This window comes from Pan paniscus, chromosome 1 (genome assembly GCF_029289425.2).
Source record: "Pan paniscus chromosome 1, NHGRI_mPanPan1-v2.0_pri, whole genome shotgun sequence".
Taxonomy (NCBI): domain Eukaryota; kingdom Metazoa; phylum Chordata; class Mammalia; order Primates; family Hominidae; genus Pan; species Pan paniscus.
The window spans coordinates 226310661-226336104 of record NC_073249.2 but is presented as its reverse complement, the minus strand read 5'-3'; the positions used below and the strand labels follow the sequence as shown (position 1 = coordinate 226336104).

General features: G+C 55.6%; 1 protein-coding gene across 7 annotated transcripts in view; it reads right to left on the bottom strand.

The window, feature by feature from the left end:
• CFAP74 (cilia and flagella associated protein 74) overlaps positions 1–25444 on the bottom strand; it is a 93405-nt gene that overhangs the window by 17504 nt on the left and 50457 nt on the right. For all 7 annotated transcript variants that reach the window (XM_063602440.1, XM_063602451.1, XM_055099223.2 and 4 more), the window contains exons 15-25: positions 23512–23578; positions 22669–22758; positions 19728–19892; positions 18799–18958; positions 9951–10015; positions 9276–9398; positions 7332–7453; positions 5013–5141; positions 3286–3373; positions 2564–2737; positions 1831–1964 (exon numbers count right to left, since the gene is read on the bottom strand). In XM_063602440.1, coding sequence (XP_063458510.1) covers positions 1831–1964; positions 2564–2737; positions 3286–3373; positions 5013–5141; positions 7332–7453; positions 9276–9398; positions 9951–10015; positions 18799–18958; positions 19728–19892; positions 22669–22758; positions 23512–23578 — 1317 coding nt within the window. The remainder of the gene's footprint in view (positions 1–1830; positions 1965–2563; positions 2738–3285; positions 3374–5012; positions 5142–7331; positions 7454–9275; positions 9399–9950; positions 10016–18798; positions 18959–19727; positions 19893–22668; positions 22759–23511; positions 23579–25444) is intronic.

The following is a 25444-nucleotide window of genomic DNA, read 5'->3' as shown; positions in this document are numbered from 1 at the left end:
AGACCCTGTCTCAAAGAAAAAAAAAATTAAAATGTAAAAGTTCAGAAACAAATAATTGCACTTGAAAATGAGCAGTAGAAAATGGTCGAATCACAGGTGACATTGTTATGAGACGAGAGAGAATGAGGAGTGGAATTTGTGTAAATGGCGAAGCAAACTGGGAAGCGTGTTAGGAAGGAATCAAAGGCAGCAGCCTAAGGACTCCACGTGTGCCTCAGAGAGTTCAGAAAGTGATACAGGGTTGGAAACTGCAACATGGCCGTGATTACGGATGGAACGTGCAAAGCACTGGGCACCAAAGGCGGCTGAGGGAGAGGCGACGGGGCGTTAATGCGCCCTGGGGAAGGAGCCAGCGTGGCTTTTGAAGTGGTCTGGCTGCCTGACTAGCCCAGAGGTGCTGCTGCCCATGAACCCACAACACAGAACAGAGGAACATGTGAACTGACACCACGGGACAGCATCGCACCTGTGGCAATTCCACAGGACAAACGCACCTGGCGTCTTCAATAAATACATTTCAAGGACCACAGAGATGGAGGGAAGCCCCAGTGGCCCAGGTCGGTAGGACCCAAATGTGGGCGATTGTTTGATGAAGGCACAGAGGAATTCAGGGCAGAATGGAATCTTCTCAACAACGAGGCTGGAATAATTGGAAGCCTCTGCAAAAAAATGAACCTCAACTCGGCTCACATTGGAAACAAAAGCGATCAAAACGGACCACAGACCCGGCTGTGACTGCCCCCTAGGGTCTTGGCCTCTGCCCCAGAACACATCCCTGGAGACTGACGGTCCCAGCAGCAACAAGAACCCACGCAGGACCACCAGCCACCGCCTGGGGTCCAGTTTCATCTCTCCCTCTCCACCACTTCCTTATCCCGCCCTCAGGCTCAGGGAGGTGCAGAGACTGGCTGGTCGCACAAGACCTCAGAGCACGCAGGGATTTACACCAGGTCCACCTCTGGACACAGGTCCACCCACCTGTGTCCAGAGGGGTGCCCTGCACAGCATGCGTGTATACACACACGCACGCACACAGTCTCACATAAACGCACTCATACACATGTACACACATGCACTCACGCATGGTCGCACACTCAAGCACTCACACATACAAGCACTCACAGTCACATGCTCACACATACAAGCACTCACACTCAACCTTACACACCCACATACATGCACTCACATTCAGTCACATGCTCACACATACATGCACTCACACTCAACCTTACACACCCACATACATGCACCCACACTCAACCTCACACACCCACATACATGCACTCACACTCAACCTTACACACCCACATACATGCACTCACACACAAGGCACTCTCACACACACATGCTCACTCACATGCAAGCTCACACACCCACATACGTGTACTCACATAGGCACTCACCCCCCCATACACTCACATACTTGCACTCACACTCCCGCAGGCTCACACAGTCTCACATTGACAAACATGCACTCACACACACCCCCATATACACTCACACCTGCTCCTACAGTGATACGTCTGTATGCGCACACACGTTCACACACACACACAGGCACACTCGCCTGTCCTCACATGCTCATATACATACACACCCACGACACACACACACACGTCTTAGCGGGCCCTGAACTCAAGGCTGCCTGCGTCCCAGGCCTGTCTGCACCCAGGTTTGAGGTTCCTGCTGGCCGGCAGTGCTGCCCAGCCCAGCCCTGTGGTCAGCCAGGCAGGTGGGGTCAGGGGCAGGGATGTGGTGGAGCTGGGAAGGGGGGCCCCTCCTGAGCCGGCACTCCAGGCCCCCTGCGTCCCCTCTCCCTGGCAGGCTCACCGGTTGATCTCAGACTTGCAGGTCAGTTGGAATCTGTGTTCCTTGGCCTCGGTGGGCTGGAAGATCACACAGAACTGCAGCGTTTCCAGGGGCAGGATCGTCCCAAACCCATCGTTGGGCTGGACGTCCACAAACTGGAAATGGAAGAGTGCTCTGAGGGCGTGTCACGGGGAGACCACGTGGACACACGTGCGGCAGGGCCGTGAGTGTGAGAGATGAGTGTGATCGTGTGTGAGCGAATGTGAGGGTGAGTGTCGCTGTGAACGAGTGTGTGTCAGCAAGTGTGTGAGTGTGAGTGCATGTGTATGAGTGCATGAGCAATTGTGAGCATGTGCATGTGTGTGCACGCGTATGTGTGTGTGTGTGCTGGGGGGAGAGAGAGGGAGGATGGCGGTGTTGGCAGCGGGGCAGCCCAGGGAAAGGTGAGGGGTGCCCAGGCTTGGGCCTCTTCCCAGCTACCTTGTGTGGCCCCAGCAGGGGAAAGTCTCAGAAGGAAGAGCGGGGAGAGGGATCTGGAGCGCAGGAGGTGCACAGGACCGAGGCAGAAGTTGGGCTGCACGCCCAGGGCTGGTGTGCAGGGTGGGGAGGCCCAGGCGTGGAGGGGTGCAGCTGAGAGGCGGAAGTTGGGCCACACGCCCACGCGTGGGGGACCCTGGAGCAGTGGCCGCTGCATCCTGTCCCCAGGACTTCCCAGCCTCGCCCCTCTTACCCCAGGCCTGGCTGCAGGAGGTACCTTGGGAAGCCTGACGAACCCGAACTCCTGGGGCAGGAGCGAGTGGTTGTGGAGGCTGATTTCCGTCCTGATGGCCTCATAGATGGTGCAGTAGCCAAAATCCACCTCCGAGGGACTGAGCTCCAGGTCCGAGGTGGTGACAATGGCATGCACGGTGAATCCCACTGGCTTGTTCTGAGACATAAAGGGCACAGGCGCCCTCGCAGCCACTCGGAGACTTACCAAGTGCTCCCCAAACTCTGAGGCGCAACCACTGCTGCTGCCTTGTGGCCATGGCCCACCGTTTCCAGGACACGACGAGGCCGTCTCTTCATAAAACCCACTTCCCTGTGACTGCTCCCTGACATGGGGGGAGGAGCTGCGGGTGGGTGGCAGCTGAGAGTCCGCTGCAGGTGGAGTGGGGTGCATGTGTCTCTGTGTGCGGCACACGTGGGCGCATAGACGTGTGCAGCTGAGTGTGTGGGGCACCCCTCATGTGTGCACATGCAGGTGCAGGTGCCTGGGACACAGCCCTGCTGGCCTGGATGGGCCTCGGAGGCCTCTCTCTGGCCCATGAGCACCCTCCCAGCAGGCAAGCCCCTCTGGCCGCTAGACGCCTCCTGGAAGGCAAGTGAGGATGAGCCCTTTTGGGGGCCCTCGCCCGGGTGCTGGGCCTGGCCTTCCAGGAAAGCCCCTGCTCCCCAGGAGCGCCCAGCATCCCTGGGAAGTGCCCCAACACAGACCTGGTCGGCAACCCATATGGTCATCGGGGCCTCCAGGACTCGGGTCTCCTTGTCAAAATACCTCCCCGCGTCCTCCGGGAGGGAGTGTCTGAAAGAGGCAGACGAGGCGAATGTGCTTTCCTCTTTCCATTTTGTGAAATGACAATAAGACCCACTGTCACTGGTGCTTCTACATCCCGTGAGAGCTACGGCGTCTCTGAAACATCAGCGCTGGGAGACGCATCGCGCCGCCCTCCTGCTCTCGCACAGAACCCGCGAGCACGTGGCCCCTGTGGCCCCGTGAGGGCTCTGGCGTGTCTAAGTAGCCAGTCACTCCCGGGAGCAACACAAGTGACTGTGGCTCAAAAGCTGTGTTTAAATAAACAGGAATAAATTCAATAGTCATGTTTCAAATTAATATGGAGTTTGCATCGTAAAGGAATCCTAAAAAGCCCTTTAAAAATGCATTTTCACTTTAATCAGAGTTTGATCTCTGATTACATAAGTTAACGTTGTTAAAGAAATATCAGGAAAAGGGCCGGGCGTGGTGGCTCACGCCTGTAATCTCAGCACTTTGGGAGGCTGAGGCGGGCGGATCACGAGGTCAGGAGATGGAGACCATCCTGCCTAACACGGTGAAACCCCATCTCTACTAAAAAATACAAAAAATTAGCCAGGTGTGATGGCAGGCACCTGTAGTCCCAGCTACTCGGGAGGCTGAGGCAGGAGAATGGCGTGAACCCGGGAGGCAGAGCTTGCAGTGAGCCGAGATAGTGCCACTGCACTCCAGCCTGGGCGACAGAGCGAGACTCTGTCTCAAAAAAGAAAGAAAGAAAGAAAGAAAGAAAGAAAGAAAGAAATATCAGGAGAAGTAAAATAAGAAAGAAAAACATCAGCCTCCCTGTGACAGGCGGCCGGCGGGAGCAAGTCCAGGAAGCAGCCGATTTTAAGCTCAGCTCCGCCCTGTTACCCTCGTAGTCCCACCAGGCCCGTGCCTGCTGCACCCACCTCCCCTACCAAGCTCCACTGAGCATCATTTGTCTGGACCTCGGTCCCGGCCCGGATGCTGAGGGCAGCTCTGGGGGGCTGGGATCGGACACAGGACGTCCAGTCTCCAAAGCACAACAAATGTTCAAGCGCAGAAATCAAAGTTCACCTGGCAAAAGCAGAGACCAGGGGATGCAGCCAGCAGGCCTGGGAAGAGCCTTGGATTGGACGAGGGACGGCTGGGTGACAGGGACACCCTCAAGACACAGGTAAAGGAGCAAATGTCAGGTGTGCACTGAGCTTGAAACAGAACCCCAGGGAGTTACTGGGAAAGGGATGAAGACAGGGAAGACAGCGGGGGAGTGCACGGACCGCAGGGTACCCGTAGCAAGCCAGAGCCTTATCCTGGGCCACCTTATCCGGCAGGTAGCAGACCCTCAGTGGCCATGAGAGCCACCGGCCATGCATGGGAGACACGCAGCCTCCCAGCCTTTTCAACAACGAGGCTGGAATAATTGGAAACCCCTGTACAAAAAAATGAACTTCAACTCGGCTCACATCTTAAACAAAAGCAACCAAAACGGACCACAGACCCGGCTGTGACTGCCCCCCAGCGTCATGGCCTCTGCCCCAGAACACATCCCTGGAGGCTGATGATCCCGGCAGCAATGAGAACAGAGGAGTGGCCAGTGGCGAGGAGCGCCTCGGAGCCCACAACCTCCCACGTCCTCCTATCCCGGCCTTGGCGTCCTGGCACCTACCGTGGCAGGAACTTGAGCTGCACGGAGTAGGACGACTGTGCCTGGATGTAGCCTGTCTCGGGCAGGAGCTCCAGGTGGGCCCTCAGCTCCTTGCACACCTCGAACTTCAGGCGCAGGGCAGCTTTCGACCTGTGGGCGTGTCGCAGGGCACTGTGTCAGGTGCCACAGTCGTGATTCTGTGTGTGCTCAATGCCTGGAGTTATTAAAACATTTCTAGCACCCAAGCCCCCGACAGGTGCTCAGAGCCCACCCACTCCAAGCCATGCACGTGCACCTCGACAATCGGAGTCCTCAAAGCCCTGCTTTGTAAGGGCTGTTTTTTCTGAAATGAAATCTGATGAAGAATTCTTAAAAATAACCACATCGAAACGGAAGCGTGGTCCTAATGGGCTCTCGGGAACCAGATGCTTTCCGGGAAGAGCACCTGCCAGGCAGCCCCTGGGTGCGGGGCCCTGGAGGGGACATGAGGGGTGGAACCCCTCCCTCCAGGGCTCTGCCCGCCTCCTGCCCAGGGCGTCCCCACATCCTGCAGCTCAAGCACAGGGCACATGGGGGGCCTGGGATGGCCACAGGCCTCGGTGATGACAGCAGCCTCCAACCCAAGACGAGCCTGAGAGAGCCAAGGTACCCACCAGTCACCTGGGAGGCCCTGTGTCTGTCCGGTCCCTACCTCCGGCTCCCTTAAGCCAACGGCCTCCTCAGGACCACCTGGAGCCTCCCTGTTCCCACAGTGAAGCCTCCCTCCCCTCCCCGTCTTTGAGCGTCTGCTAAACAGTGGTGTGGCCGCCCCGCCACAGCTGCCCCGGGCAATCCACGAGGGGGGACCCAGAGGGTGTGGCAGTGAGAAATCTCCTCCCTCCTGTGCTTCCATGCCACAGTCACCCATGCTGTGGCAGCCTCATCTCCGTCCATCACAGACCTGCCTCTGACCTCTGACCACTACCCAGAGGCCACCCCCAGTGCGTCTGGGCACGCCAGCCTCTGCACCCCTACTGCTGGGCCCCATGGGAGGCGGGCGCCCGGGTGCTCAGAGACCGCGCCCTCCCCGTCAGGCAGACGCTGCTCTGCCTTCCGGTTCCCTTATGGGGCCAGAGTCTATACAAACGAGCACACGGCTACACTAAGGTACACACAACCACAGCCGGAGACCATCCACAGAGCTGGGCCCCACTCAGCCCTCAATGCCCGACAGACACGCCTGGGCCCTTTCTGTCAAGTTTCCAAGGCCACTGAGAGGCTGTAGTAGGACGGATGCCGGAGGCGAGCAGACTCCAGCGCAGACACGCCAACACACGCAGCTGGCTCCCGGGTCACCGCAGGCTGCACATTCCCGGCCCATGCCGGGCCCACAGGAGTCCGACAGCAGGAGGGCAGGCGCCGCGGGAGCTGTTCCTACCCAGGTCACCGGGGAGAGGTGGCTGTGCCTGGGGCCGGTGCCCGGGGCCTCTGTGTCCGCACACCCTGCTCCTTGGTGCTGGTGGCACAAGGGCTCCGTCATGGAAACCCCGCAGGCCCAGCCTCGCCGTCCCTCTGCGCTTTGCCACCGGCGTGGCTGTTCAGGGCAGGCTGCTTGCTCTGATGTCTGGAGCCCTTGCCAAACCCTGCAAGTGGAGGCTTCCTCCTCCAGGCTCACGCTGCCTGTGTCCACGAGGGGCTGAGGACTCTGGCCAGGCCCAGGTGGGCAGTGCGTTTCCTGTGGCTGCTGAAAGGATTTGCCCCAAGCTTAGGGGCCCCACAACACAGAGGCACATTCATTCTCTCCACGTCCTGGAGGTCAGAAGCCAAGACGGAGCTAAGGCCGAGGTGCGGGCAGGGCCGTGCCCTTGTGGCTCTACGGGACAGGTTTCTCCTCTCCTTTCACAGCCTCTAGAAGCTGCAGTGTCCCCAGGCTTGGGGCCCTTCCTCCATCTTGGAAGCCTACAGTGCAGTGTCTTCAAATCGGCCTGACTCTGACCCTCCTGCCTCCCTGTGACGCCTCCCGTGATGACACTGGCACCTCCCAGATGGTCCTGGATCACCCCTCACCAAGGTCCCTCTCCCCAACCACGTCTGCTAAGCCCCCTCCTTGCCACACAGGATGCCGTTCAGGGCCTGGACAGCAGCCGTGGCAGCCCCAGGTGCCATGTCCCCGCTGGCCACTGGGGGGCTCACCGCGTGTGCACGGCAGGCAGCAGCTCACCCCGTGTGCGTGAGTCACCCCGTGTGCGTGGGTCACCCCGTGTGCGTGGACAGGAGGGGGCTCACCGCGTGTGCACGGCAGGCAGCGGCTCACCCCGTGTGCGTGGGTCACCCCGTGTGCGTGGACAGGAGGGGGCTCACCGCGTGTGCACGAGCACAGAGTCCTGGTAGAGCCGGTCATACATGCAGATCTTCAGGTCCACGCTGGGCTTCGGCACCCAGACCGGCACGTCGATGGCCACGCCCACGACCCTGAAATGCAGCTGCATATGGACACAGGAGCTCAGCAACAGGAGTTCCTTGGGCCCAGCAGGCAATGTTGGTGAGCACTGACACCGCTCCCAGGAGGAACGTTTCATGGGCTTGAGTTTTCTAACTCTTTGGGACGGCTGTGGCACTTTTCATATCATATCATTTAAAATGTTCTTTTTTTTTGAGACGGAGTCTCGCTCTGTCGCCCAGGCTGGAGTGCAATGGCGCGATCTCGGCTCACTGCAACCTCTGCCTCCCGCGTTCAAGCAATTCTCCTGCCTCGGCCTCCCAAGTAACTGGGATTACAGGCGCCCGCCACCATGCCAGGCTAATTTTTGTATTTTTAGTAGAGATGGGGTTTTGCCACATTGGCCAGGATGGTCTTGAACTCCTGACCTCAGGGATCCACCCACCTCGGCCTCCCAAAGTGCAGGGATTACAGGCGTGAGCCACTGCGCCCGGCCAAATATTCTTTTTATTTTCTAAATGTTCAACTACTACTAGAACGGAATACTGGATCACCAAGTACCTACCAGTCAGCTTCATACTCATTAACATTTAGGTGTTTAAAAAAACCTTTCTATGGCCGAGCACAGTGGCTCACACTTGTAATTCCAGCACTTTGGAGGCCCAGGTGGGAGGATGCTTGAGTCCAGGAGTTTGAGACCAGCCTGGGCAGTGTGGTGAGACCCCCGTCTCTACAAAAAATACAAAACTTAGCCAGGCATGGTGGTGTGTGCCTGTGGTCCCAGCTACGTGGGAGGCTGAGGTGGGAGAATCGCTTGAACCCGGGAGGCAGAGGTTGCAGTGAGCCAAGACAGTGAGGTCTGCTTCTCCCCAAGCACTGACTCCTGGGGCCTCAGGAGGTTAGAGAGTATGAGTGAGGTTTTGGGAGGGCCAGCAAGCCCCGGGCTGGGGAAGTGCAGCAGCGCAGCACGAAGCCGCCTAGGCAGTGGTACTGTCCTGGTGCTGTGAGGTGAGGCGAGGACTCTGAACACTGTTGAGGATGCCAGGAGCCTCAACCTGGGACAGGCAACCGCCCCAGCCCATGCGGGTGCATAGGGGGTGCAGAGAAATGTTTAAACGTAGAAAGTTGTCACTTGGGGCTGGGCACGGTGGCTCACTCCTGTAATCCCAGCACTTTGGGAGGCTGAGGCGGGCGGATCACTTGAGGTCAGGAGTTCGAGACCAGCCTGGCCAACACAGTGAAACCCCATCTCTACGAAAAATACAAAAGTTAGCCGGGTGTGGTGGCACGCACCTGTAATCCCAGCTACTCGAGAGGTTGAGGCAGGAGGATCACTTGAGCCCAGGGGTTAGAGGCTGAAGTGAGCTGTGGTCCTGCCACTGCATTCCAGCCTGGGTGACAGAACGAGACCCTAACTCAAAAAAAAGAAAAAAGAACAAAGGCTCTGCGTGTGTGCATGTGAGTGGGGGCTCTGTGTATGTGCGTTTGTGCATGTGCGTGAGGGCTCTGCATGTGTGCATGTGGACGTGTCTGTTGGGGCTCTGCGTGTGTGCATGTGTGCGGGACTGCGTGTGTGTGCGTGTACGTGTGGGCTCTGCGTGTGTGCATGCATGCATGTGTATACATGCATGTTTTGCATGGGCATGCGTGTATGTGCTCACAGCATGCCTGCCTGTGTATGCCAGTGTGCGTGTGTGCACACTCATGTGCGTGCGTGTTGTAAACTGTGGTGCCAACCATCCGTGCCACCAACTGGCCATCCCTGCGTGGGCAAATGGCGACCTTGTGGCCAAGGGCAGCTGCTGCATGAGGCTGTGGAGGCAGGGGCCAGGGTGTGTGTGTGGCGTGGCAGCAGGTATACTCACCGTGGGGCACTGGGGGTTCTTAAACGTGACTTTGAACCTGGCTTGGACGTCGCCTGGGACGACCGGAGTGAAGATGATGGGCACCTTGATGGAGCTGAAGGGGCCAATTTCCCCTTCTGTTACCTGCACAGGAAGAGATGCCATGGGGTCTGCCAGGCTTCATGGCTTTTAAGATCCCTTCCCAACCCTCACAATGGCATGTTGCTGCAAGGATGGAAGGTGGCGGGACCCGTGTCCCTGGGTGGCCACTTGGCCACAGATGTCCTGGGCCTGGCCCAGCCCTTGGAGGACTTACTGTCGTGGGATCCCAGCCAGCGGAGTTGGGGGCAGCCTGAACTCTCCTCCACATCCTCCCCCTGCTCATGAGCTCACGGCCGTGTCCCAGCCAGGGAGGCCGCGGCCAGCATCCACCCCAAGTTTCACCCAGTGCCCCACACCCGGGAAACAATCTGTGGCTTGGGTCCTGCACAGCCGGAGGTGGTGGCCCCATGCCAGCTGAGATGACAAGAGGCCTGGAGGCTGCAAGTCCCTGGTGGACAAAGTCTGGCCTGTCTCTGGTCAAACGCAAGGGCCACCTGGCGGCGAGGGCCAGTGGGTTGGGGTGCAGCTGGGGCTGGGGGAAGGTGGGCGGTGTCTTGGATCGTGGCAACTATTTTAGGGCCTGAGCTGGCTGACCTCCCCCAGCGTAATCTCCGTCTGCTCTTCGCTGGGAGGTATCACTGTGGTTAATCTCTCTGGTTCTGGAAGAGAAGGGGGATCCAGAGGTGAGGGTTGGCAGGGTGGAGGCAGTGTGGCCCAGGCCCCCTTGGGACGTGGTCACCACCTCCAAACCCATATCCTGGGCTCTGTCCTTTCTGAACATAGTGGAGCCATCCGTGTGGCCCCTTGGGGGACCCAGGCCCAGAGAGGGTGCAGCCAGTCCCCACCGTGCCCAGAGGGCTTTGGAAGCCCTTTCCCAAAGACCCCCATTTTCTCACGACCTGTCGAACCAGGGCGAGGGTATTAGAGGCTGGAGTGGGAAGGACAGCTAAGTCCAGAAAATTCTAAAACAGTGTCATCTTTTGGGGATGTTTCTTCTCTTACCATCATATCTGGTAACCTAACTTCCCATAGCTGTAGCGTACTGTTCCCTACGGGTACCTGCTACTGGCGTGTTTGAGTCATCACTTCCCTGTGGCAGGCTCCTGGTTTCCATCTGCCACTGGGTTCTGGGGGCACCAGCCGGCAGTTGGTCAGCAGCAAGGCCCCAGGTAGCAGAGCTGTTTCCTTGCACGTCTGAGCAGGACTTTTTGTTGACTTTGCACCTGAACAGAGGCAATTCGAGAGGCCACGCGCAGGTTGGCGTTCTCCTTTGGCCTCTGTCGTGCTGCCCGGTCGGGTCAGAGCAGCTGGGCCGCCAGCCAGGCCAGGTCACTGTGGGGAGCCCCCACGGGCTTGCCAGAGCCTGCCCCGGGCTCAGCGTCTGGACGGCAGAGCTCTTCAGGAGCCAGGTGGCGACTTTCAAGCACCATGCACATCATTTCTGGGGTCTGGAGTTGTAAAGGCCGCAGGGACCCCTGTTCTTTTTTTTTTTTTTCTTTTAGACGGAGTCTTGGTCTGTCATCCAGGCTGGAGTACAATGGTGTGATCTTGACTCACTGCAACTTCTGCCTCCCGGGTTCAAGTAATTCTCCTGCCTCAGCCTTCCGAGTAGCTGGGATTACACGCACCTGCCATCATGCCTGGCTAATTTTTGTATTTTTAGTAGAGACGGGGTTTCACCATATTGGCCAGACTGGTCTCGAACTCCTGACCTTGTGATCTGCCCGCCTTGGCCTCCCAAAGTGCTGGGATTACAGGCGTGAGCCACTGTGCCCGGCCAAGGGTCCCCGGTTCTGAAAGTGGAAGGGGTGCGGCTGCCTCAGGAGTCACCACGGCAACAAGAACCTGGACCTGAGCCCAGGTGGTCAGATTCTGGGGCCAGCAGCTTTTTGGTATTTAGAGACGAGGTCTCACTCTGTTGCCCAGGCTGGAGTGCAGTGGTGCGATCACTGCACCCTGCAGCCTCGGCCTCCTGGTTTCAAGTGACCACAGATGCATGCAGCCATGCTTGGCATATATATATATATATTTATGTGTATATTGGTAGAGACATGGTCTTGTTATATTGCCCAGGCTGATCGCAAACATCTGGGCTTAAGCGATCCTCCTGCGTTGGCCCTCCAAAATATTGGGATTATAGGCATGAGCTACCATGGCCTGGCCTCCTTATTCTAGTCTTTTCTTTCCTTTCTTCTTCTTCTTTTTTTTTTTTTTGGCAGGGTCTCACTCTGTCACCCAGGCTGCAGTGCAGTGGTGTGATCACAGCTCACTGCAGCCTCAACTTCCCAGGCTCAAGCGATCCTCCTGGCTCAGCATCCTGAGTAGCTGGGACTACAGATGCATGTCACCACGCCTGGCTAAATTTTCTTCTTTGTAGATATGGGGTCTCACCATGTAGTACTTTTCAATGTATTAAGCATCCTTATTTGATATTTGATGTCTGATAATACCCATGTCTGAACCATGCAAGATTGCTGCAATTCCTTCCTTCCTTCCCTTTCCTTCCTTCCTCTTTCCCTCCCTTCTTTCCTTCCCTTTCCCTCCCTCCCTTCCTTCCTCCCCTTTCCTTCCTTCCTCTTTCCCTCCCTTCTTTCCTTCCCTTTCCCTCCCTCCCTTCCTTCCTCTTTCCTTCCTTCCTTTCCCTCCCTTACTCCCTTCCTTCCTTCCCTTCCCCTTCCTTCTTCCTTCTCTCCCTCCCTCCCTTCCTTCCCCTCCCTTACTCCCTTCCTTTCCTTCCTTCCTCCTTCCCTCCCTCCTTTCCTTCATTCCCTTCCTTCCCCTTCCCCTTCCTTCCTTCTCTCCCTCCCTCCTTCCTTCCCCTTCCTTCTCTCCCTCCCTCCTTCCTTCCCTCCCTCCTTTCCTTCCTTCCTTTCCTTTCTTCCCTTCCCTCCCTCCCTCCCTTCCTTCCCCTCCCTCCCTCCTTTCTTTCTTTCGACAGAGTCTTGCTCCTTCACCCAGGCTGGAGTGCAATGGTGTGATCTCGGCTCACCACAACCTCTGCCTCCCGGGTTCAAGTGACTCAAGTGCCTCAGCCTCTCAAGTAGCTGAGATTACAGGTGCGTGCCACGACGTCTGGCAAATTTTTTGTATTTTTAGTAGAGATGGGGTTTTGCCATGTTGCCCAGGCTGGTCTTGAACTCCTGACCTCAAGTGATCCGCTTGGCCTCCCAAAGTGCTGGGATTACAGGTGTAAGCCACCGTGCCCGGTCAACCGCAGTACTTTCTGTTGTTTCTGTGTGAGTGATTTTTTTCTATTTTTTTTTTTTTAAGGAATAAGTTGCATATAGTAAAATGGACTCTTCTTAGTGGAACTTTCTGTAAGTTTTGACAGATGCATGTGGTTGTACACTCATCACAGCAATCAAGACGCTGAATGGCCCCACCATGCCCACATCGCCCATGCCCCTTTCTAGTCAACCCCTTCCCCTGCCCCAGCAACCAGTGATCTATTTTGTCTCTACAGTTTTGCCTTTTTTTAGCCAAAATATTCTTGTTCTAGAATGTCACAAAAATGGAGTCACAGAGCTTACAGTCTTTTGCGTCTGAGTTCTTTCCCTTAGCATGATGCATTTGAGACTGGTCCACAGCACTGCCTCTATCAAAGGTTCATGTCTGTTTGCTGCTCGGCGGTGCTGTGTGGCAGGGACCCCACGGTTTCTCTATCCACTCCCCACGCGTGGGACATTAGAGTTGTTGGTTTTTGCCAATTGCAAATAAGCTCTCTACAAACATTCACATACAGGTTTTTGCGGGAATTTAAGTTTTCGCTTCTCTTGGTGGATACCTAGGAGTGGCCTTGGTGGGTGTCTGGCTTTGCTGCTGAGCGTTTCGCTGGTGGCCATGCCATTCTGCATCCCCAGGGGCAGCATTAGAATTCCAGCTGCTCCTCACCTGCACTTGCTATTGTTAAACTTGTTGTTCTTTGTTTATAATTTAGCTGTTCTTATAGGTGTGTAGTGGTGTCCCATTGTGGTTTTAATTTACATTTTCTTCATCTCATGTTTAATGATGTTGAGCGTCTTTTCATGTGCGAATTTCTCATCCACGTATCTTCTCTGGTGAAGCATCTGTTCCGTCTTTTGCCCATTTTTTTTTTTTTTTTTTTTTGAGATGGAGTTTCATTCACTCTCATTGCCCAGGCTGGAGTGCAATGGTGCAGTCTCAGCTCACTGCAAACTCCGCCTCCCAAGTTCAAGCGATTCTCCTGCCTCAGCCTCCCGAGTAGCTGGGATTACAGGTGTCTGCCGCCATGCCCAGCTAAGTTTTGTATTTTTAGTAGAGACGGGGTTTTGCCATGTTGGCCAGGCTGGTCTCAAACTCCTGACCTCAGGTGATCTGCTCACCTCGGCCTCCCAAAGTGCTGGGATTACAGGTGTGAGCCACCGCGCCTAGGCTTTTGCCCATTTTTTGACTGGGTTATTTTCCAATTGAGATTTGAAAATTACATATTTTGGACACAAATTTTTTATCGGATTTGTGATTTGCTAATGCTTTCCGCCAGTCTGTGGCTTATCTCTGCAGTCTCTTAACAGCGTCTTTCAAAAAGCAGATGTTCTTGGTTTTGGCGAAGTCCAGTTTACAATTTTTAAACCAGGGGCCATAGTTTCAATGTTATGTCTAAGAAAAACCTTTGCCTCACCTAGGGCCACACATTCTCTCCTGTGTTTTTTTCGGGGGGAATTTTATATTTTTAGGCTTAACTTTTAGGTACATCATCTATTTTGAGTAACTTTTGTTTACAGTGTGAGGAACGAATTAAAGTTAAACTGGAGGGGGGTGTATTAGTCTGTTTCACCCTGCTATAAAGAACTGCCCGAGACTGGGTAATTTATAAAGGAAAGAGGTTTAATTGACTCACAGTTCCACCTGGCTGACAAGGCCTCAGGAAACTTACAGTCATGGTTGGAAGGGGAAGCAGGCACGTCTCACACAGCGGCAGGAGAGAGAGAGGTGAGAGCATGTTTATAACATCATCAGATCTCATGAGAATTCACTCACTATTATGAGAACAGCATGGGGAAAACCTCTCCCATAATTCAATCACTTTCCTCTCTCCACACGTGGGGATTACAATTTGAGACGAAACCTGGGTGGGGACACAGAGCCAGACTATATCAGGGGGCTTATGTTTATCCAATTGTTATGGCCTCACTTGTTGAAAAGACTGTTCTTTCTCCAAGCAATTACCTTTGCACCTCTGCTCAAAACCAGTTGACTATAATTGTGTGTCTATTTTTGGATTCTCTTGTTCCGTTGGGTCTCTGTCTCTGTTCAACACCACACTGTCTTGTTACTGTACTTCATAGTAATCTTGAAATCAGGTAGTGTAAGTCCTTGAAATTTGTTTTTTCAAAATTGTTTTGGTCACTCTAGGTCCTCTGGTTTTCCATATAAACGTTATAATCAGCTTGTCAATTTCCATTTAAAAATCTTCCTGGAATTTTGGTTGGAATTGCATTGATCCATAGTTAGTTCTGGGATATTCACATTTTAGTGAAGTGTTCCAATGGTTAGTTCCTACAGTATAGAAAATCTGCTTGATGGCCAGGTGCAGTGGCTCAGGCCTGTAATCTTAGCACTTTGGGAGGCTGAGATGAGTGGATCACTTGAGGTCAGGAGTTTGAGGCCAGCCTGTGTGATGCAAACCGCCTCATGCAGACTGCAGAGAATACCGTTCAGGCTGAAAGAGCGTCGGTGAGCGGCCAACGCACAGGCAGCCTCCCTCAGAAGAGCACAGCTTTGGCTCAGCACGCAGGGAATTCCACGAGAAGCATGGCTCACTGCAACCTCCGCCTCCCCGCTTCAAGAGATTCTCCTGTCTCAGCCTCCGGAATAGCTGAGACTACAGGCGCCTGCCACCATTCCTGGCTCATTTTTTGTATTTTCAGTAGAGATGGGGTTTCACCTTGTTGCCCTGGGTGGTCTCAAACTCCTGACCTCAGGTGATCCACCCGCCTCGGCCTCCCAAAGTGCTGGGATTACAGGCGTGAGCCACTGGGCCCGACCAAGGTGTTTCCAGTTCTGAGGCCAATTTAAAGGCCAGGGGTCATTGTAATGAGTAGAGAAGAAAATAAAGAAAGAGGATAAAAGGCTAGAGTATAAAATTAAAAAAAAAAAGAAAAGAAACAAAAAAGCAAGACCAATGTAAAGCACAAAATAAGATGGTAGAAACGAATCCAAATATATCAATCATCACAACACATTTAAATAGATTAAATGTTCTAAGAAAGTCAAAGACTGTCAGACTGGATAAACAGACCAAAACTGTATAACACATTGATGAGAAAGAAAGAAAGAAAAAAGGAAGGAAGGAAGGAAGGGAGGGAAAGAGAGAAAGAAGGAAAGAAAAAGAAAGACAGACAGACAGACCTAGTTAAATGGGGAGATAATGGTTATGAATTACAAGACTCAATTTTTTTTTTTTGAGACAGGTTCTCTGTCGCCCAGGCTGAGTGCAGTGGTGCAATCACAGCTCACTGCAGCCTTGACCTCCTGGGCTCAAGCCATCTTCCTGCCTTTGTCCCCCAAGTAGCTGGGACTACAGAGGCACATCACCACACCTGGCTAATTAAAAAAAAACTTTTAGTAGAGATGGAGTCTCCCTATGTTTCCCAGGCTGGTCTCAAACTCCTGAGCTCAAGCGATCTTCCTGCCTTGGCCTCCCGAAGTGCTGGTATTACAGGTGTGAGCCGCTGCACCCAGCCTCAATACTGTTAAGATGTCAGTTCTCCCCAAATTGATCTATAGATTCAATGCTATGCCAATCTGATTCACGCTATGCTTTTTTGGTAGAAATAAAAAAGCTGATTCTACAGTTTATGTGGAAATGTAAAGGACCTAAACTATCCTGAGGCCCTAATGCAAATATTGTGGAAAAAAAAGAACAAAGTTGGGTGACTTACACTACCTGGCTTCAAGGCTTTGTCTGAGTCCATGATAACCAAGACAATGGCTCTGGCATAAGAATAATTAAATGGATCAATTAATCAGAAAAAAGAGGCGAGAACTATATAAGCTCATGCTTATATGGTCAATTGACTTGCTTTTTTTTTTTTTTTGAGACAGTATTTTACTCTTATAGGCCAGGCTGGAGTGCAATGGCGCGATCTCAGCTCACTGCAACCTCTGCCTCCCGGGTTCAAGCAATTCTCTTGCCTCAGCCACCCAAGTAGCTGGGATTACAGGCGCCCGCCACCACGTCTGGCTGATTTTTTGTATTTTTAGTAGAAATGGGGTTTCACCATGTTGGCCAGGCTGGTCTCAAACTCTTGACCTCAAGTGATCCTCCTGCCTCGGCCTCCCAAAGTTCTGGGATTACAGGCATGAGCCACTGTGCCTGGATGGTCAATTGATTTTTGACACGGACAACGAATGGATCGAATGGGATAGCAGAGTCCACTTGTGTCGTGGAATACACAAACACGCACCAGGGGAAATGAGCCTCAGCCCTGACTTCCACCACAAGGAGGAGTGAATTTGAGGTGGATCGTACACCTCAACACAAAAGTGATGTCCTATGTCTTTATGACCCTGGAGGAGAAAAAAATTGCCTAAAAATCATAAAAAACAAATTCCAATAGAAATGACTGGTAAATATGCAAAGACTGGACTGAAGAACTTTGATTTGAGAAAAGACGTCATAAAGGGAGAGGAAGGCCCAGCCACAGACTCGGAGGCAGCACCTGCAACATTCCTCAGGGAGGAGGGCTGGAATCTGGGTGCATGAAGAGCTCCTATGAATGAATGAGAAGAAGACAGACAACCCCACAGAAGAACAAGGGATAGCCTTAAACAGAGATGTCACACCAAAGAAGATACAACTTGTAAATGGGCCCAGGGAAAGACACGCAATCTCACTGGTGATCTGGGAAACCAAAAAGCAACATCTCAACAGCAGACCGTGGTGCAGGCCCCCCAGACACGCAGCCCCGGGCCGTGTGACCTCGTGCTCCTGCGGATGTGAAGCAAGGCCCTCAAGCCCAGTGTGGCCCCGTAGGACCCTCTGTGACCAGGCAGAGCTGGGCTTCCGGGCTGTCCAGTAGGGCAGCCGTTGCCCACAGGTCGCTATGGAGCATGTGAAATGTGGCCCTTGTGGAGGAGGACCTGAATTTTCACTATTATTTAATTTGGATCAATTTAAGTTTAAATAGCCAGATGTGGCAGTGACAGCCACGCTGGACAGCACAGTCTTGTACACTGTTGGTGGGAGTGTAAACTTGCACAACCACTTTGAAAAAGAACTCGGTGGGCTGGGCGAGGTGGCTCATGCCTGTAATCCAGCACCTTGGGAGGCTGAGGTGGGCAGACAGCCTGAGTTCAGGAGTTCCACACCAGCCTGGGAAACATGGCGAAACCCTGTGTCTACAAAAAAATACAAAAACTAGCCAGGTGCGGTGGTGCGTGCCTGTAGTTCCAGCTACTCAGGAGCTGAGGCAGGAGGATTGCTTGAGCCCGGGAGGTCGAGGCTGCAGTGAGCTGGACTGCACCACTGCACTCCAGCCTAGGCGACAGAGTGAGACCCTGTCTCAATAGAAAAAGAACTCACTTTGGTATTAGCTGATGCCAGTGAGGCTGGCTATGCCCTGTGATGCAGGCATGAGCCCCAGCCAGGTGCCCTGTGGGAACTCACACACAGGCCAAGGGGCAGTGCAGAACGGCCGCCTTCGCAACAGTGTGTACCACGAACGCTCCCAAGTGCGCACTGGCAGGAGGATGGATCTAGAACCCGAGGCTCTCTCAGGAAAGGAAACGCCACACAGTGGTGAGGACAGGAAGTGCGGCTCACACCGGAAGTGCGGCTCACACCGGAAGTGCAGCTCACACAGGAAGTGCGGCTCACACAGGCTGTGGAGAACCGGCCCAGCTCCGCGCTGAGCCGCAGGGCGTGCGGAACGCGCACCACGCGAAGACAGACAGGAGGAGGACGGAGGTTTCTGGATCTCGATGCGTATGTGGGAAAACGATCAAGAGAAGCAAGGAGGAGACGCAAGCGATTCCCGATGGCGGCGGGCTGCAGGGCAGGAGGCATGGGGAGGGCAGGGCCCGCCCGTTTCTCGGCACCTCTCCCCGCTGGTGTGCATCTAACAACAGCCACAGCTGCAGAGCTAGACAGAAGCCCCCCGCAGCCCGGCCCCTCCAGGGGGCACCGCAGAGCCTCTTCCCTGCCCCGTGCGGCCCCGCCCGTGCTGGGCCTGCTGGGCCAATGCTGGAGGTGCCTTCAAGTCTTCGGTTAGCGTCAACGTGAATGTACATTTTCGTCCACTCCAAAAACAACACTTAGTGGCACATAAGAATATTTTCTTGCTTAACCGTCACTTAACATCGAAGGCCTGGGAAAATTCTCTACTTTCCAGCCCTCCCCTGGGCCCCTCAGCCCCCTGGAATGCTGCCCTGAGGCCCTCACCGCCCGCCCACCCTGGCTTGGCCTGGCAGCCTGGCTCACCTGCGGGCTGCTCCTCCTCCTGCTCCTTGTCCAGCTTCTCCAGCTCCTTCCGGCTCTGCATGTCCGCCTGGGAGGACTCCGTGCCCTCTAGCTGCTGCTCAGAGAAGCTGGTGGCGGCTTTGTCATACAAGCTTTTATCTTCGTAGGTCAGGAGACTGCTCTAGAGAGGAGAATCAACATCCTGGCTTGGGAGGTTTCCCACCTCCTTTTCCCAGTCAGCTGCTGGAACTCCCATGAGGACAGGCCGTGTTGGGGGCTGGACCCTGGCTCCAGCGTGGCCCCTCAGCTGCCTCCTCGGCTGCCTGCTCTCGTCTCACCCATCCTGGTTGTGGGATCACAGCAGCAGCTCACCCAGAGGCTCAGAGTCACCCCTCAGCCTCCCTCACTCCAGGCCGGGTGGGCATGGCTGTGCTGCCCCAGCCTGGGAGTGTGAGCCACATCTTCCTCTTGGTCCAACCCTCCTTCCTCCTTGGCTGGCTAGAGACTGAGGCTTCTCTCCACCTGAGCCTTGGGACACCCATACCCGTGACAGGACAAGACGCGCTCACACTTGGAACAGGTGCAGCTGTGGCCATGGAGTGCACCTGTCCAGTCCTCCCACCCCCACACCTGGGGCTTCAGAGATGCGTCGGGGGAGGCTGGGTCTCCTGGGGCCCTCGGGCCTGGAGCTGCTGGCCAGCACCCCTGCTGCTACGTGCCTGAGAAAGGGAGTGTCCTGCTGCTGCTGCCCCTGAGGCCAGGTGACTGCAGGTGTCCTACAGAAGAAGCTGGTCTCTTCTGCTTAGGCTGATTTCAGGAGGCCCCCACACTGCCCTCCTTCTCCCAGGCCCACTGTTGATACCCTCATATTGTCACCTCTGTTCACCCACATGGGACTGGATTTGGGGGGCAGGTCCCCACACTCCCCCGTGGCTGAGTGGCACACTCACTAATTTCAGGGCAGACTGGGAGTCGTCCATCTCACAGGGCTCTGAAGCTGGCAGGAACTTGAAAGTCGTGCCCAAGCCCCCAACGTTGGTCAGCGTGATGGTCCGAGACGTGGTCTCTCCTACCACGTAGCTGCCGAAGTCAATGAGCTCCTTGTCGAGGGACAGCTGCCAGAGGACACGGAGTGAACTCAGGGCCACCGTGCCAGGCCCACAGGGTGCCCAGCGTGAGGCCTGCACATGGCTCCAGGCAGGGCTGCCCTGAGCATTTGTGCGCGTTGTGCACTGCACAAGCAGGTACACGATTCAACCCGGAAATCAGGTGTGTATTGCTCATGACAAGGTGTGGCACGCGAATCTGGTTTTAAGAACATCAAGGCAGGAGCCCCCTCACCACGGAGTAACAAGGGTTCAGTGAGAGGATGCAGGGCCCGGATGCAGGGCCTAAACAAGGAGCCTGGACACGGGGCTTTGGAGGTCCTGAGGATGGATGGTGTCATTCCTGGGTGAGGTCAGCTGGACTCTGGATACAGGGACCCAGGGCGCATCCTTCCAGAACGGGAGCACGCCCTCCATGGGGGTGCCTCACCATGCCCGCCGTGGGCCACAGGCCACAGAAGCTCTGGCGCTGGCTAAGGATGCAGGCCTGGGCCATACCTCGGCTCTGCCCAATGGCCCCTCCTCGGGAGGCTTTTCTGGGCTCTGAGTTTGGAGGCCCAGGGGCTCCCCACTCTGTGCTCCTGCTCCAGGGGCAGGACCGGGGGCCACCGACGCAAATGGACGTGGTTCGCAGAGGGCGGTCGGGGTCTAGCCAAGGGAGGCCGCCTCCTTCCCACCTGCACCGCCTGGGTCCTGTTCTCCCCTTGTTCAGATGGGGTTTTACTGTTTTTACAGTCCCCAGCCTGGACGCTCCCCTGGGAGAAGCAAGCCCCTGCTCAGGGGAGCCGAGGGTCTCGGTGCTCCTGTCACGGAGGAGCACTTGACACTGCAAAGACCAAATGCGGGAGAGGCCGGGGCAGCTCTGGCCAGGACACCTGGGGCCTCGCCGGACACGTGCTCCATGATGCTGATCCGGAGTGGAGCAGGCCAGTACCAGACTCCTGCCGGGCTCCCAGGCTGAGCAGGAGGGAGCCGGAGCCTGGCCGTCTGCAGGGGCGGGACTTCCTGCTGCCCCTGGCCCTGGTGCTCGGTGTCCTGGGCCTGAGTCTTGGCTCACCAAGAGCCCGCACAGCCAAGTGCCAGCCCAACCGTGACCGCTCTGAGGAGAAGGCGGCGGCCACAGGGCAAGGGGCTGCTCGGGTGCCCTAGGACGGCAGTGCGCCCTGCATGAACCCAAGCGGGGCCACGGCTGCCAGGGCCACGGCCAGGCCACTTGAGTGCCAAGAGGAAGGGAGACTAAAGTGACTGGAACACACCAAATACTCAAACACTGGTGAGTCTATGAAGAAACTGAGAGGAAAACACTTCTCTCTCTGCCACCATCAGTGACTCTCATCCCAACCCCTCCCCACGGCGACATGCGGTGAAGGAGGAAGCACGCGACAGAGAAAGTTACACAGGTGCTCATCAAAGGTGGCTTGGGGCCAGCGTGGCCTGGATCACAGGTGACCATGAGGGCGTCTGCTAATCTTCCTGGGGTGGGGGACACAGCGCGCCTCTGCCCTTCGCCTGCCCCGGCTTGTTCCTCCTCTAGTGTAAGAATGGGCCTCTTCCTGCCCCGCTGACGCAGGCTCAGGCTGTGGGACTTGCCTTGACCTGTGAATTCTTAGGAGATAATGACGTCCCCACTGTCCTCTGGGAGATGCTCGTGCTGCCGTAGCTGCCACTCTGGAGTCCAGCCTGGACGGGGCTGGCCGCAGAGGGCCTCACACTCGCGGCTGAGCCAGGAGCCGTTTGCTGTGTGGCAGGTGCGGTGCGAGCTGACTAATTACTCGGCGGGGGCCGGGGGGACAATGATGTGTGGGTTCCTGGTTTACTGGAGATGCATGCTGAAGTTTCTGAGGGTGGAGTGTTGACATTTTACTAATGTACTTTGAAAGGGATCAGCAACAACAGATATAGCAGTTGATGGACCCAGCAAAGGTGTCCGAGGCCGACAATGTGGAGTCTGGGAGGATGCGGGGGCCGGGACGACGCGCGGTCTGGTGTGGAGTCTGGGAGGATGCGGGGTCCGGGACAATGCCCGGTCTGGTGTGGAGTCTGGGAGGATGCGGGGTCCGGGACGATGCCCGGTCTGGTGTGGAGTCTGGGAGGATGCGGGGTCCGGGACGATGCCCGGTCTGGTGTGGAGTCTGGGAGGATGCGGGGTCCGGGACGATGCCCGGTCTGGTGTGGAGTCTGGGAGGATGCGGGGTCCGGGACGATGCCCGGTCTGGTGTGGAGTCTGGGAGGATGCGGGGTCCGGGACGATGCCCGGTCTGGTGTGGAGTCTGGGAGGATGCGGGGTCCGGGACGATGCCCGGTCTGGTGTGGAGTCTGGGAGGATGCGGGGGCCGGGACGACGCACGGTCTGGGTCAATGTGGAGTCTGGGAGGATGCAGGGTCCGGGTTGCAGCACGTGGAGCCTTGTTCTGCTGTTCTGTTTTCCTCTATGCTTGAAATTTTTCTTAATTAAAAAGAATCAGGTGGGATCCCCCCAAGAGCTGCAGATGAATGTTAAGTTTTCCTGAGCCACGGGCCCTGCAGTCTGGGCTCCACACAGAGCAGGGTTTGTCTCATTTTTCCAGCACTGGTCCGAGTGCCCCACGTTCGAGACCCCACCCAAGGTTCGGCTCAGGCCCACCTGAGCTGCTGTTGGAAGATGGGGCTCAGCCCCTGGTGGAGATTGGAGCTTCCACCTGGTCCCCCCGCCAACCTGCACCCCCTCCCAGGAGATGCCGTCCCCCACTGGGGTTCCCAGCCAGCATGCCCCGAGAAATGCTGGCTCGGACACCTTTGAACTCACCGAACATTTCTTTGTTGAACATTTCAGTGGAACTGAAAACTCGCCCGTCTGAGCCAAAAATGAGATATTTCCTTCTAGATCCTTGTTTATCTAAAACATAAAACAACCCCCACCACAATACACTTCTGCAACTTTTGTGTGTTTTGTTTTTTTTTGGACAGGGTCTGGCTCTGTTGGCCAGGCTGGGGTGCAGTGGCACCTGCTCGATTCACTGCAACCCCCCTCCACCCACCCCCACCTGGGGTCCAAGCGATCCTCCCACCTCAGCCTCTCCACTAGCTGGGATTACAGGCATGCGCCACCATATCTGGCTAATTGTATTTTTTGTAGAGACGGGGTCTCGCCATGTTGCCCAGGCTGGTCTTGAACTTCTGGGCTCAAGCGACCCTCCTGCCTTGGCCTCCCAAAGTGCTGGGATTACAGGCATAAGCCACCACACCCCTCCCTCCTGTAACTTTAGCCTGTTATATGTGCCGTGGCTATCTGGGCCAGGGCCGCCTGCCACCTGCCAAGCTCGGGTGACCCCAGGGGAAAGAGTCAGTAGAGGGCATCTCAGGAGGGCTGGACACTAGCTTCCTGGAACATCCCAGCCCTCCCGGCTTAGACCCGAGAGTGCACGCCCTCGGCCACTAACCCAGAGGAGCTGCGCCGCGGTCCTGCCCAGCATTCAGGAATATGTTGAGTGTATTTTTGGAAGTAAAACAGCAAAACAGGGGCCTGCGTGATCCTCACTGAGAGGCCAAGTGCATCCTTCCCCCATCGTGTTCTGCGCTACCATGCCCGATCACAGGCTCCACCCACCACCACCTCTCCTTCGAGAGGGAATGGGCCCCTTTGACTCACCATCGGCTTGAAGGTGACAAGCACTTCACAGGACATTCCGGCTGACAGGGGGCCAGGGGGGTCAAAGCTGCAGGACGTGACCCATAGCACACGGGGGTTAGTGCTGCGGAGGGCAGACGCTCGCCTCACCACCCAGAGCACAGTCAGGCTGGGCCTCCTGGCCTCCTCCCCATCCCGGGCCTGGCCCCCTGCCCAGCCGCCTTCACCCGGGGGAGTGCTGGATCTGCTGCATTCCCTGCTGCCGCCAGTACCTGGCAGGCAGGGGGCGCTCCAGTGTGTGCGAATGTTTGTGGAGTGAGGGAGTTAATCAGTGAAGGCGTGAGACAAGTCCCCAGGCCAACTGCCAGGAAATGGGACCCCATGGGTCGGAGAGGGCCACAGTTCCCCTGGGCACAGGTGCCAGGCCTGGGACCAGGGCTCTAGGGCTTTGATACCAATATGGGACCAGGGGGCTGTGGGCAGGAGCCAGGAAGAGAGCTGGAACTGGGAGTCCTGAGACAGCTGGGACCCTCGGGACCCTCTCAGCCCCTTTCAGGGAAAGAACCACAAAAATAGCCCCTACTGCACAGGCCACTTGAGGGAGCTGGTCTGTCTTGGCCCAGATCAGGGTGAGGGAGCATCTCCCCAAGGAATTCCTGACGCCAGGCTGATTTCACAAGGTTGGATTTTACCTAATGTGCTTGGTTTAGAAATGCACAAGCTAAAATTTTAATGTAAAATGTGTCCCTGGCTGGCAACATTCCCACGGCACCAGCAGAAGCAAACCCAAAGCTCCTCCAATTGGGAGGGAAATGCTTTGGTGCCGACTGCACAGAGCCCGGGATGGAGCTGCCGGGGAGAGGAGCAGAATCCGAGAGGGTGGACGTGCGTGCCTCACATAAACCAGCAGCAGAGTGCAGGGCTGAGCTCCAAACCCTTCAGACGACAGAAGCGTGGAGTGGGGATGTTAGAGGACATATAGATAAAATGGTTAGAGACAGAAATAGAGAATTCCAGACGTGAGAAAAGAACAAGACACTGTCAAGAAATGCAGACTCATCCAAAACAGAACTTGGCATTTTTAGAAATGAGAGACAGGGCCGCTGAGTAAGAAACCTACTGAGCAATTTCAACTGTTGATTAGCAGCACTAAGGGGACAAGTGGTGAACCGAGCAGCACCTAGAGCACCACCCAATGCGAAAAAGAGACAAGAAATTTCCAACCCGACGGGGAGGTTTCAAAAGGAGGAGCAGGAGGGCAGAGCCGGAGAATGAATGGGGGAGGGGCGATGCCTGGGGAGCTGGGGCTGAGAAGTTCCCAAAATTGTTCAAAGATCTGAATCTTCAGATTCAACAGCACAGTGAGGTCCAAGAAAAATCAGCCCACACCAGACGCACAGCAGAGCTGCGGGATGTTAAGGATGAGAGAATCTCAGAGCAAGCAGGCAGAAAGCCAGGTATCCTCCAAAAAAACCAGCACCTGGACCGAGGCCACCTCCCACTCCAGCAACAAGAGGCAGAGGGCAGGAGAGTGGTGGCCTCAACCTGTTGAGAGAAAATAACCGTCCATAAGAAGTTCTCATCCCAGCGTGGGGAGGAATGCCTCGGTGGCTGAGAGCACAGCGACCACCTAAACCCACCTCTGCACGCGCCCTCCAGAAACCACATGGATCAATGAGAGAAACAGGCGGGCTGCAGAAATCCCATGCCTTCAGCATGACTAGAGGACACAGAACCCCCCAGACTTAAAATTAACCATAAGGTGAAAAGTAAACACCAACCTCCAGCATGCATTCTCCATGCCCGCCTTCACAGAGAGCTACAAGGGTCTGAAAAACTGCAGGGAAGAGAGGAAGGAGACGGGAACAAAGACCCTAAGACTGACCTAAAATCAGCTCCCCAAAGAGAACATCACAGCCTCCACAAGAAAATACCAAGTCCCAGTGAGTCAGTG